Below are 13,547 nucleotides of genomic sequence, written 5' to 3' on the forward strand. Positions count from 1 at the left end.
CAGGGCCTCAACCAATCGGCTGGTGCTGGGCCACTGGGCCGGCCCCCCCAGTTGAGCGACGAAACAGCTCTTCACGCTCTCCACACCCGGTGTTGCGCTGCTGCCCTTGGGGGCCTTGAAGCGTCCCCGGGCCAGCCTGTCCTGGTGTCTGGGCTGGTAGCTGATCCTACTCTTGTCTCCATCAGAGAGAGAAGCCCACAGGCGGATAGTGTTTGTAACCTGCTGCTTGTCCAGGTACGCCGCCCCAATCAGGGACATCAGGTGCTCCGCAAGATCCTGGACCTTATCCCAGCCAGCAGCACCATCAGGCCCAAGAACTGGAGCCTGTAAATGCAGACAATACAATATACTAACATTTAGTTTACTACTTCACATCCTGTCCCGCTTCAAAAAGAGGTGTAAAATGAGACTTTAATAAATGTACTTTATGTGTACATAGGTTGAATAAATGCTGTTGTGTGAGGGTCGTCTAGTATTCTTAACTATAAATATTCTTAACTATAAATGAAGTACTCACTGAAGGCTGGTCTCCCACACTGGACTCCGGTGAGGATGGATCCTGGGCAGGAGACTCCGGTGAGGATGGAGGTGAGGCGCTGACTCCCTCTGCCTGGTTGGATGTGGAGGGCTGTGGCAAGGCTGTCCTGATGTAGGAAGCTGGGGGTCCAAGGCTTGGTCCTCCGGCTCAAACAGGACAGGCACCGTGAAGTCCTCTGTGTCCTCCTCCACAAAGCCTTGGTCCTGTGCCACCTGCTCGTCCTGCAGCCGGTCCACGAGCATGTCCTCCTCTGCAGGGGTCTCCACAGTCAGAGACTGAGAGACAGAGACACCTGTCTGGCTATACAGGTACTCTATACCCAGCAGCTCGCCTGCACAAAACATGCCCATAACAGCAGTTAAATTACATTCAAGACATCAATAATATACATCACTATACATGAAATATACATTATCGTGGTAGCAATTACAAAAAAAGTTTAAGAGCTTTAATACATATTTTCTCCATGCATCGTTTCCTCAGTGTCTTACCTGTGTAAGCCCCAGGAGGACAGTGGTTATCAACCAGGGACATCCCCAGGACCATTCGGCTGAGCCTCTCCAGAGCTTCCTTCTAGGTGCTGTTGTAGGTCCACAGGCTCTGTCTCTCCCCCCTCAAGGGGTTCTCCATCCGGTCCTCGTTCCAGCTCATCAGGCCTTCCGGGAGATAGGCCTGGAAGTGGACGTCGCTGGCACTTGTCCCTTGTTAAAACAAACAAAGAACATTTACATCATCAATTCAGATTGAAAATAAGAGCAGACTTTGCCTAAAAGTGATGCCCCACCGGGAATGAAGCGGTTCAGGTGGAGGTGGAAGGACTCCAGGGAGGTGGAGCCGCGGGAGCAGCGATATGTGTTGAGCTCCACACCTCCCTTCTTCAGGGTGCCCGTCCTGGATACAGGCAATGTGCCTCCGCTGGTCCTTCCACATCTGCTGGATGCGCTCATGGTTCAGCAGTGGAACGCCCAGCGTGTCCCGCCCTGCATCACCGTCCAGCTCATCGATGAGCGCCTTGATCTCCCTGGCGGTCACCTCCACTCCCCTCGTCCTCCTCCGGCAGTGCAGTGCCAGCTCCCTCCTGCCGATCCGCTTATTGATGGCCTTCTCCGACACAGCTCCCATCCCCGCGGCCAGGAGCTCCCCCTGCTTAGCCCGGCGCAGAGCTGCCACATCCTCCAGGTCCCACTCGAAGATGCAGCTCGAGAGCCGAGCCATGAAAATTCCATAGAGCTGATGAGTCCTGTGTTGACTCCAGCGGCGAAACGCAGCATGAAGTGCCAGATGTCTAGGCGGATTTGGAGCTCATCCCACTCCAGGAACATGGCTCTGATCTGGGACCGATCTGTTTTGTGTTGCATTGAACAATCAAGACAAGTTCCTTTGTTTTTTAATTTTGTTCATTGACAATGGAAATAAACATATTGTGGACTGACCGTGTGGGCTGCAGCAGTCTCTGTCCACGTACATAATGTCAGGGGGATTCACTCCTGCCTCCCTGTAGCGCCGCATGAGCCCCGCTGCCATGGGCCACAGTCTGTGCCCCTCTGCCACAGTGAGCACCGAGCACAGAACCTGGCCGTACTCGTTCCCCACGCTGGTGCACCAGGCTGCGGTATTTGCGGCTGCTCCAGCCAGCTTTTTGGTCACCTGAAATGCAAAAGAAAAAGAAAATATTAGAGTTACAAGTGTAATTATGAGTCATTCTTATGCGTGTTTACACCAATAACACATTTCACAGCAAGAATGAAATGAGTCTTACCTTCTTGGTGGAGTCCATCTTTAGGACGGCGCCAAACACAGAGGTGATACTTGCTTTGACCTCATCCAGCCGGGTCAGCACGTCCCTGCAGTAGACGTTCAGCAGCCACTTAGGTTTGGGGAGGGCAGGGAGGGGCGGAGGTTCAGAGAAGGCCGGATGCTCCACAAGGTCAGAGCAGACGAACGGTTCGCACGCCCTGAGGTACTGCAGCGCGTGGTCAACCCACACCTCGCTGTGCTCCTCGTTGAGCTTCTTATAAAGCTGCGTCACACTGTTGCCCTGGGTCCTCTCCTGCATCATCCGGACCACACGCATGTCACACGTGTACCTGCAGAAAGTTAACACATTGGATTTAATGTCATACATTCATAAAGACAGCTAGAGTATTTATTGTGTGAGTGTGAGCTCGTCTTTGTGGGGTTTTAGTATTTAATGATGTATTCTTAATGTTACTCACTGAATGGACAGAACTTTTTGTTGTTGTAAATGTTGAAATTACAATAAAGTTTGTAAAAGTAGTGCAATGCATTGTGTTTACTAGTTTATATTCTAATGATAAAAGGTGTCATACCTGTAGGTCAGGATGGCGGGAAACATGTAGCGGTGCCCCATGTCCAGCTGCTTCAGGACCTCCTCAGACCAGCCCGGGTACTTCTTTTTGCACCGCTTGCACTCCAGATACTCTGTGGCCATGTTGTACCACCCGTCTATGTCCAGGACCCGGCGCACCGTGCGGTACAGACCGGCCGCGGTCAGCCTGTGATTACCACAGTTGGGCTGGACACAGACGAGTGGAATGGACCACATTTTCAAAGGCATCCAGAGGAACAGCGGGCGGCAGAAGAAGATGTCCGCAGAGGCAGGAGGCTGCATGTGGATCGGCGGTGCCTGAGGAGGGTGCCACCAGAGCTTCAGCGGGGTAACGAGCTCTCGCCTCCCTGTTCTGGGGTTGGCTCTGAACAGAGACTTCCTGATCCAGTCGTGCTGGAACGGGGGAAGCTGCTCAGCCCAGCGGGAAGGAAGCTCTGGAGTTGGATGGGGCACAGTAGATGGTGCCCGAGGAGCGGGCACAGGAGGTGGTGCCTGAGGAGAAAGCACAGGTCGTGGTGCCCGAGGAGCGGGCACAGGAGGAGGTGCCCGAGGAGGGGGCACAGGAGGTGGTGCCCGAGGAGCGGGCACAGGAGGTGGAACAGGATCTAAAAAGAGGGAACAGGCAATTAGTTTAGGCTACGTGAAGATGCTCAGCGCTCACTATTCATTAAGCACTGGACAGCTCCTAAACAGTGACCACAGCATGAATCATAGTTAGGCAGGATGATGAAATGAGTCCCATATTGATGTTATGAAGCACCACTGGTGAAGGGTCATTACAACTATGCAGAAATGAAAGAGAAAGTGAATTAAGAATGTTAGACATTCTATTGACAACATTCTGCCATCACACTCATTCCAGGGAAAGTGAATTAAGATGGATGTGCAGCTGTTAGGCCATCTAATGACAACATTCTGCCACCACACTCTTTCCAGGGGTCCAAAGGATGTGGGAAATAAACACTTGTAGTATAGTGTAGTGTACTACACCTGTAGTTTTCCTTTTTGTTTGGAAGAAATGCACTCAAGGAACGCATGTAGTTCAACACTTGTCCATTTCTCTGTGTTGTGAAATAAAAGACCATTTTATGAATTCATATCAGTTATTATACCACAGAAATGTTAGTGAAGCATTTGTGTTAAATACCACACCTTTAGGGAGTTGTTCCTCAGCCTGTGGCCTGGGCCTGTCTTCAGGCAGATGAGGGACCGCCCATACGGGGCAGGGACCACTTCACCAGAAGAGGGGCATCTGGGTCCACAGGTCCTCAGGAGTGAGAAAAAGAAAAAGAAGGCGGTGAACAGTTTGCAAGTGGAATTAAAAATTAAGTATTGTTTGATAGAATAAGTAGTCAGAAGAAGAGGATAGTGCTCAAGCTGTCATACTTCCCCCAGCATAGTTACTCCTAGGGCAGCATAGCTAAAGCTGTGGGTTTATATTTCTGTTCCTAACTGGTCTGACCATAAGCGATTTCAAAGAGGAACGTTTTAAGCCTGGACTTAAATGAAGAGACTGTGTCAGCATATTTAACATGGGTCGGGAGCTGATTCCATAACACAGGAGCTTGGTAGCTAAACGCTCTACCTCCTACAGTACTTTTAGAGACTCTTGGGACCACCAGAAGGCCGGCATTCTGAGAGCGAAGAGCTCTGTTTGGATGATATGGTTCTATAGCATCTTTGAGGTAGGATGGGGCCATGTCATTTATGGCTTTGTAAGAGTAGAATTTTAAATTTGATTCTGAACTCGACAGGGAGCCAGCCTCCACTCCTTTGATAATGGTAACATTAAATTTATGAATACATTTGTTTTCAAATAGTAGGTTATTATCCAATTGAATCAATCTTTAATCGCTACTGTGTGAGGATATTCACGTCACCGCACAACCTATACATCAACACATGATTATCACTAAAACATCAACACACGAACGCATCACTTATTTCAACAATTTACCTATTCAACCAATTTATTTATTTCAACCTCTTAACATTCTCTCATAACTTTTCACCACTCCTCTCAGCGATGATATGTTGTCTTCAAAGGTGTTGATATGTTGTGATGTTTGGTTCAACGTTCTCCTTTGATATCCTCAATGTCCACTCCAGTTATCGTCCATGTTCATTGTCCCTTTTAACAGCATTTCGGCGGCGTCCTGGGAACAAAAATATCTGACCAGTATCTTGCAAATTTTCATGTAAAAACATCCTCCAAAAAGTGATTATATATTTTTTTATGTGAAACAGAATATAGATATATGAATGTGATAACATAATGTCTGTCTCTGATTGAACCACGGGATTAAACATTTACTTTTCAGACAAGACAACTCTGCTTTATTATTTTATTAAGAGATCTTTTCCACAACAACAGCTAAACCAAACAGTTTTTAGCTTGGATTTGAACATTGTCAGAGTAGAAGCCTGTTTCACATCTACAGGAAGACTGTTCCAGATTTTAGCTGCATAAAACTGAAACGCAAATTCCCCATGTTTAGTCCTGACTCTGGGCACCAGCAGGAGGCCGGTCCCTGAGGTCCTCAGAATCCGAGATGGTTCATATGGCACTAACATGTCCGAGATGTATTTTGGTGCTAGGCCATGAAGAGACTTGTACACAAGCAGAGCTGCTTTAAAGTCTCTTCTCTGAGCCACAGGGGCCAGTGCAGAGACCTGAGAACAGGACTAATGTGATCATACTTCCTGGTTCTAGTCAGGACCTGAGCAGCAGCGTTCTGGATGTACTGCAGCTGTTTTACAGCTCGTTTGGAGAGGCCAGTGAGCAGGCCGTTACAGTAGTCTAATCTACTGGAGACAAATGCGTGGATAAGTCTCTCCAAATGTGGGTTGGCACAATACTTTTGATTTTGGCAAAGTGTTTTAGATGGTAAAAAGCTGCTGATGTTATAGATTTGATGTGGCTGTTAAAGTTCAAGTCTGAGTCCATTATTACCCCCAGATTTCTAACTTGATTTGAAGATTTTAGAGCGAGACTCTGGAGGTGACCACTAACACTTTCTCTTTGTTTCTGTGGGCCAAAGACGATGATTTCAGTCTTGTTTGAGTTCAGCTGGAGAAAGTTGTTTTGCATCCACAAACTGATCTGTTGGATGCAGTGACAGAGTGAATCCACTGGTCCATATTCACCTGTCGACAGTGAAACATAGATCTGAGTGTCGTCTGCATAATTGTGATATATTTTCGCTGCGTATCAACTGACCTAACGGCAGCATGTAAAGGTTGAACAGAAGGGGTCCCAGGAGGTTGGGGTTTACCTTGTCTGAAAGATTACTTTGTTTCAGCTCAAATCAGAACGTTGCTGTACAAGTGTGATCTAGAATATGAAGCTCAATGGAAAAAATATTGAGATTAGTGTTGTGCCACGGGTTCCTGTTCAGGCCTTAGTGGCAGATGACGAACAGTTGAGTCATTTGGAGGAAGTTAAGAATCCCTGGGTAAAATCTGTGCTTGCAACATAGAAGGAGCTAATCAAGACTAAACAAAAAGATGTTCAAAAATCTTAAACTGGTTGTCTTATGACCAAGAGTTTGCACCAAATAGATCTCACCTGTGATTCAAGGTTTGGATTACAAAAGGTATACAAGTTTTTTTCACCAGATTGTAAAAGATAATCAAATGAAAAGCTTTGATATGCTGAAAGACTCATTTGGCTTGGAGAAACAAGACTTTTATTGGTTTTCACCAATTAGGTACAGTAGGAAGATGTTTGTAAATCCCTGTGGAAGACTACAAAATCACATGTTTGGAGAGAGTTTTGTTCGAAGAATGTATCACGTTTTTTCCCCAACACCATGTCATGTTATTCACAGGGAGGTGTTAAATGACATGGAATTGACATGGCATTCCACTCAATTTTTGAACTATGTACTTGGGCCTAAAATCTTCTGTCATGGACACAGTGAATAGATACATTTGGAATGTGCTGAAAAAAGGACTGGACTGACTTAAATTGGAAAAAAAACACATTTGACTGGCTCCGGACTCCTATCATATCATACTTGTTATATTTTTTTTTATTGATGTTTCGCTCTCTGATCATGTTCTTGTTTGTTTTTGTGTTTCATCTTTTTTATTTTTTTGTTTGTAGTGATTGTACAGTTTGGTGTGTGTAGGTGTTATTTTAAGGTCTTTATCTTTACGTCTCTGTGGGAGGAAAATACTTTTGAAGAAAACAACCTTTGAAGTTACAACGTCCCATATAAACCTGTGGATGCAAATGTAGCATATGTGAGAATATGCCACTGGGCTAGATCAGAAGGTTCGACTCAGGGAGGTGCATGTAAGCAATAATACAAAAAACAGCGAATCAAAGTGCGGCTGTGCCTTATATATTTACAGTGACCAACATACCAATATTTACAATATATACAATCTGCAGATTTCCAATGGTATACTGAAGCGTATTACAATTTCTGGTGGTATCAATAACAATCCAAGTTTCAATAATGTTCAGTGCAAGACATCCAAGGTAGAAAGCACACACACTCATAGTAACACTTGCACATCTCAATGAAAATAGTACAAATGTCCATAAAAGAAGAAACCGAGTTCTTGTATTGTCCAAAAATATATCGCTGTGACTGAGGGGAGAGTTCGCAAGGTGTGTGGTGTCTTTCGGGTGGGAGTGGACGGCTGAATCAGCCCCTACCATACCGCAGGTGGCTCATGTTGGAAAGTTTGTAGTTTTGTAATGTTCAGTGTTCAATTCTGGTTCTGGGTCCAGGCTGGTCTCAGCTCGCCATCAAGTTAATCCTTCGTTCTGGTACCCCACTGGGCACACCTGGCCTGCGATCAATAAACAGGTCCATCAGTGTAATACCCAACATTTAGCTAGCTTCTAGGTTCTTTGGTTCATCTCTTTAAATTACAAGTAATGCAGTAAATACTTATTACATTCAGTTGTACAAATACATTTAAATAAACACTTGAATAAATACTTGTTTAGATAAATAATCTGTTGGCACGGCAATGAATATATATATCAATAATCAAAGCAATATGCATCACAACAAGAAGACACAGACAGACAACTCAGACGGACTCACCAAATTCCACGTTTTCCTGCGCGCTACGAGTCCAGCATCAGCGGCGGTTGATAAAGCGTCTATTAACATACACGAGTTTAAAACCGGCGACATTTAAGATGATTAAAAAGCGTTTTTGTTGCAAAGCGTACCTGGTCCAGCCGTCCTGTCGCCTCTCCCAACACCGTGCCCGGAGAGGCACACAGGAAGCTGATATTGAACCGGCAAGCGCGTGATTGGCTAAAGTGACGCAGTGCGTGCGTGACGCGCAACATACGTAAACCACGTGACAAGAAGGGGTATTGGGAGTTGTAGTTTTTTTCCTATTTGCAATAAAAGTACGTGGGTTACATCCTCCCCGCCTAAATTCGTGCACGTCCCGGTGCATGTTCGACAACGAGGAACGGTTATTTACTACTGACAGCCAACACATCAGAAAGACTATGCAACAATGTTTGGACTACTGAGATCAATGGATTACCACGAGCGTAATATTGGAATGTTAGGTGGTACTCTACGTCGTTCTGAACGTCTAACAGTAGTGTCAGGCAAGTCAGTGTCAGGCAAGTCAGTGTCAGGCAAGTCAGTGTCAGGCAAGTCAGTGTCAGGCTTTGGTGGCTCTACTAGAGTGACTACATCTGGAGGACCTTCATCGGTGGAATCGATTGAACTTCCTTCAGAATCAGGTAAGCTAGTGCTTTCAGGTAGATGCTCTTCATTTACAGGTTCAGTTCCAAGGGGTTCTGGTAAAGTTTCTTCTACTTCCAAATCCAAAGTTGGGTGACTGCACTTAGAGGGACTTGATCCGTGTTGGGTGTCAACCTCAACGGGCAGTGTCCTTTGGTCATCAATGAGTAAAACAGGAGCGTGATGTTTGTCTACGGTGAAGTGCATAGTTGGTGGACTGACACAGGGGATCCAATTATCATGGCCTTCATCCTCAGCAGCGGAGTTTGCGAGATCGTCAATGTTTTTATGCTGTCGAGTTATGGGTCTACGGACCGGTGAGTGCTCCAGTGATGAGTTATCACTGTCTGTGAGAAGACTGCATGGAAGAAGCAGGTCTCTATGTAAAGTCCGTGCAGGTCCATCATTACTTTCAGGTTTGACTTTGTACACTGGAAGTTCTCCAGCTCGATGGACGACAACATAAACTCCTTGTTCCCATTTATCAGACAGTTTGTGCTTTCCTCTAAGGCGTACAGTTCTCACCAGGACTCGGTCCCCTGGCACCAGTGCAGATGGAATCACACGACGATCAAACCGTGCTTTGTCTCTGCCTGCAGATTTTGAAGCGTTGTCAGAGGCAATTTTGAAACTTTCTTCCAATCTTGATTTCAGTGATTTGACATACTGCAAGTGAGTTTTGTGCTTGGTCTCACGCACAGGAAGATTGAATGCCAAGTCCACAGGAAGGCGAGGTGTTCTCCCGAACATCAGCTCGTACGGGGTGAAACCGGTAACCTCGTTCCTGGTGCAGTTGTATGCGTGAACCAGTGGTTTTACATATTCCTTCCATTTTGTTTTCTGTTTTGTTTCCAGTGTTCCCAACATTGCAAGTAGTGTTCGGTTGAATCGTTCAACTGGGTTTCCTCGTGGGTGGTTAGTTTAGACTCAAAATCTGTCCCCTGGTCTGTGTGGATTCGCTCGGGGATGCCATAATGAATAATGAAATTCTCCCACAAACATTTGGCTACAGTCTTTGCTTTTTGGTTAGGTGTGGGGATGGCAAATGCAAATTTTGTGAAATGATCAGTCAAGACCAAAATGTCACGGGTGTTGCTGGTGTCAGGCTCAAGACTCAGGAAATCCATACACAAAAGTTCAAGCGGACGTGTTGCTTTAATGTTGACAAGTGGAGCAGCTCTTTCAGGCAGTGCTTTCCGACGGACACAACGACCGCAATTTTTGATCTTTTGATCCACATCTGCTGCCATTTTCGGCCAATAAAATCTTGTTCGTACCAGGTCAAGGGTACGTTCAATCCCCATGTGACCCATGTCATCATGAAGATTTTTCAGAACCACTGGACGCAGTTCTTCAGGGAGAATAAGTTGATACGCAATATTTTCATTATCTCGCCTCTTCCTGTACAACACTCCGTCCATCAGCTCCATCCTTGACCATTCTCTTAACAAGAGTGGCAGTTCAGGGAGTTCAGCCCTTGCGGTTGGCGGAGGCTTTTCACCCGTTTCGAGCTGATGGATTAACTCTCGGATGCATGGGTCAGCGTGTTGCTTTTCTTTAACATCGAAGGCAGGAATGACTGGCAAATGGTGTATACCTCCAGAGCAATAATCGTCCGGAATAGTGTCAGCTGTGACGGACATTGACTCCACATAAGTGAACCCTTGGTCATGTGTAGAGCGGACATAATGACCTTGGCATATGGCATTCACAATGTCTTCTGAAATCACTTCAAAGTCAGCGGCATGCCGAGTTATGAATTGATTTACAATCTCATGGTCTTGCAGGATGTCGTCACTTGAAGAACAATGAGGACGTCTGGAGAGAGCATCTGCGTCTTTGTTCTGTGTTCCAGCCCGGTATTGGATTTTGAAAGAATAGGTAGACAAAGCAGCCAACCAACGATGTCCTGTAGCGTCCAGTTTAGCAGTGGTGAGGAGGTAGGTGAGGGGGTTGCTGTCAGTAACCACTGTAAAGTTTGATCCATAAAGATAATCCTGAAATTTTTCCGTTACACTCCACTTGAGGGCAAGAAATTCAAGTTTATGTGCGGGGTAACGGCTTTCACTTTGCGACAGTCCACGGCTGGCGTAGGCGATGGCCCGAAGCTTCCCCTCCTGCTCCGGGTACAACGCTGCTCCCAGTCCCGTCACACTAGCGTCCGTATGGAGAATGTACGGATGAGTTGGATTTGCAAAACCAAGCACTGGAGCAGTGGTCAGCTTTACAATGAGTGCGTCGAAAGCGTCGTGGCATTGGCTAGTCCACCTTTCCCCGAATGGCTGGTTCGGACTATACAGTGATGATTGTGGTCTAGAGTTCTTTGATTGCGAGCTGGTGGGTATCCACGAGTCAGGTCATTTAGTGGTTTGGCAATGACGGCGTAGTCTCGTATGAATCGGCGATAGTATCCGGCAAAACCCAGAAATGATCTTAATTGCTTAAGTGTCGTGGGAATTGGCCAGGTTTTTATGGCTTTGATCTTTTCTGGGTCTGTTTCCACACCATTTTCAGATACTATATGTCCCAGATATCGGACAGATGTCTGGAAAAAACGACATTTCTCTGGTGATAATTTTAGTCCATATTCCCCCAATCGCTTAAGAACTCTAAGAAGCCTCCGCTCATGCTCCTCCAAAGTGTCAGAAAAAATTATCAAATCGTCTATAAACACCAGCACCTCTTTCAGGTGGAGATCTCCCATGCATCGCTCCATCAAGCGCTGAAAGGTGCTGGGTGCGTTTGTAATCCCTTGTGGCATGCGATTAAACTCCCAAAACCCAAGGGAGGTCACAAATGCAGTTTTCTGTTTGTCCTCCTCATCCATCTCTATCTGGTAGTATCCACTCTTTAGATCCAGCACGGAGAACCATTTTGACCCAGTGAGGGCAGAAAATGATTCTTCAAGATTTGGTAAAGCATATGCATCTTTAATGGTTTGAAGGTTCAATTTGCGATAGTCTATGCATAACCGCACATCACCATTTTTCTTCCTCACCACCACTACAGGAGACGAGAAAGGAGAAGTAGATTCCTGTATGACTCCGGCCTCAAGAAGGTCACGTAGATGGCGTCTGACTGCTTCGATATCCTGTGGGTGAATTGGCCGAGCACGCTGCTTCACCCGTGTGGAGTCGTGAAGTGGGATCTTATGCTTTACAGTAGTGGTACATCCAAAATCTAAGTTATGTTGAGAAAATACCTCCGAAACAGTGTTTAGTCTCTGTGATCCTCTCTTTCCATTCAGCTGAAAGAGGCGAATCTCCAAAGTTGATGTTTAATTTGGATGATGGAGTTGTAGAACGGTTTGTCACCTGATGTTCGGTTAAAATGCAATGATAGTCCTCTAAATCAGCAATCACACTCAGTGGGGGGATAAAAGTGTCCCATTCGGATTCATTTGAAATTACTACCGGAACCTTAAATGGAGGTAGAGCTGGAAGCATGATGAGACAGCTGCTGACGTATATTCCACCAGGCAGAGCTGAGGCAGGATGTTGCAAAAGGACACTGTGGCTGGGTGGTGGAGAAGAGACTTTAGCAGAGCCCTCGATGACAATGGTGCGACCCGCCGGAACGCACACTGGTGCCTTGTTGTTAAGTCTCACAACGCCTATTTTGCCATAGTCCTTGCATTGCTGTAACAGCTGTAATGTCTTTAAAACCGCTCTATAACCCTGGGCATTCGGCTGGAATGCTGAATGACAGCACTGTCCATATAGTGTCTCTAGTGTGTTCATGCCGATGAGGAGAGGAGTTGCGATGTGTGGGCTTGCATCCGGAACAACTAATGAAAGTGTTGAAACAACTTCCTTTTCGCCCACAAAGTCTTTAGAAAACTCAACGGAGAGCTCTATGTACCCAAGGTATGGAATGGTTTGTCCAGCAGCATCCTCAATTTGCAGAAGATCATGGAGTGGCTGGATCGGTTGTTCGTAGAGGTGTTTATTGTAAAAGGATGCAGATACTGTGGTCACCTGTGACCCTGTGTCGAGCAGGCACTTATGGGTTTGACCAGCAATACTGACCTCTGCAGTGCATCGGGATCCAACAAGCCCACAGGGAATTTTTGGTAATAACCCCGGACCAGTTTGCTGTGAATTAACACTGTGAATATTCCTTTTCTTTGCGGGACAGTGGGGGTCCTGCACAGCTCCTGTATGTCCCTCCACAGGAGCTGAGATTAGTTTAAATGTCCATTGGTTGCCTGATGGCACCGCTGCCATTTCTGTTTCCTCTCATTAAACTGTTTACGTTTTGTATTTACAAGCTCTTCATTTGGTTGATTCTCACACTGTGGTCGGATATGTCCATCTTCACCACATCGGAAACAAAATCCAGGCTTGGGGCTTGGAGACGATGAATAAGATGTAGTCCGAGCAGGTCTGGAATTTTGACTTGACTGCTGGACTCTTGGAGTAAATGAGTGGTGGTTCGACTGGGTAACCCGGGAAACAGTCAGCGCAGCCAGTTGCTGTTGTACCTCAGCCATTTGCTTGGTGAGCGTCGACAGGGCAGCAGAAACATCACTTCCTTCGACGGCGAACTGTGCTTGAGCAGCGACACGTCTTGATGTCCCAAGATGTTGTTTCATCCTCTGCACCTTACTTGCTTCACGATCTTCTTCAGTCCTCAATAGTAACAACAGCTCCGCAAAAGAAGGTGGGTTTGATTTCCGCTGTTTTAGCTGGAGCTCAGAAATAAGGGTATTATCCCAGCACCCCCTGCAGAATTGGCTCAGCAGGTGCCTGTTGATGTCCCTTGGTTTTACTCCTCCCCGCTTTACAGCAAGACTAAGTGCTACTTGCAGTCGCTGTAAATAGACGGATGGCTTCTCACCAGAATCTTGCAAAGTGTCCATAAACTTTATGTAAAGTTCTTCCCCATCTTGTACAGTTCCAAAGGCAGAATCTAAATGTTGAATAAA

The 13,547-nt window shown here is 46.2% G+C and overlaps 1 protein-coding gene and 1 long non-coding RNA gene across 2 annotated transcripts in view; one reads left to right on the plus strand and one right to left on the minus strand.

Annotated features, from left to right (window-relative positions):
- Positions 1-13,547, plus strand: part of LOC140357893 (uncharacterized) — a 51,174-nt gene that overhangs the window by 35,295 nt on the left and 2,332 nt on the right. The gene's annotated exons all lie outside the window — the stretch shown is intronic.
- Positions 1,428-13,214, minus strand: LOC140357766 (uncharacterized). Its single transcript, XM_072442284.1, has 7 exons — positions 13,019-13,214; positions 10,919-11,623; positions 10,689-10,826; positions 2,869-3,493; positions 2,298-2,625; positions 1,972-2,185; positions 1,428-1,880 (listed from the first exon to the last, which is right to left on the minus strand). Exons 1-7 carry the CDS (start codon positions 13,212-13,214, stop codon positions 1,567-1,569), a joined length of 2,520 nt encoding a protein of 839 aa, XP_072298385.1. The 3' UTR covers positions 1,428-1,566.

This window comes from Eucyclogobius newberryi, unplaced genomic scaffold, assembly GCF_026437365.1.
Source record: "Eucyclogobius newberryi isolate DKJ021-1_F unplaced genomic scaffold, fEucNew1.0.hap1 SCAF_13, whole genome shotgun sequence".
Lineage (NCBI taxonomy): Eukaryota > Metazoa > Chordata > Actinopteri > Gobiiformes > Gobiidae > Eucyclogobius > Eucyclogobius newberryi.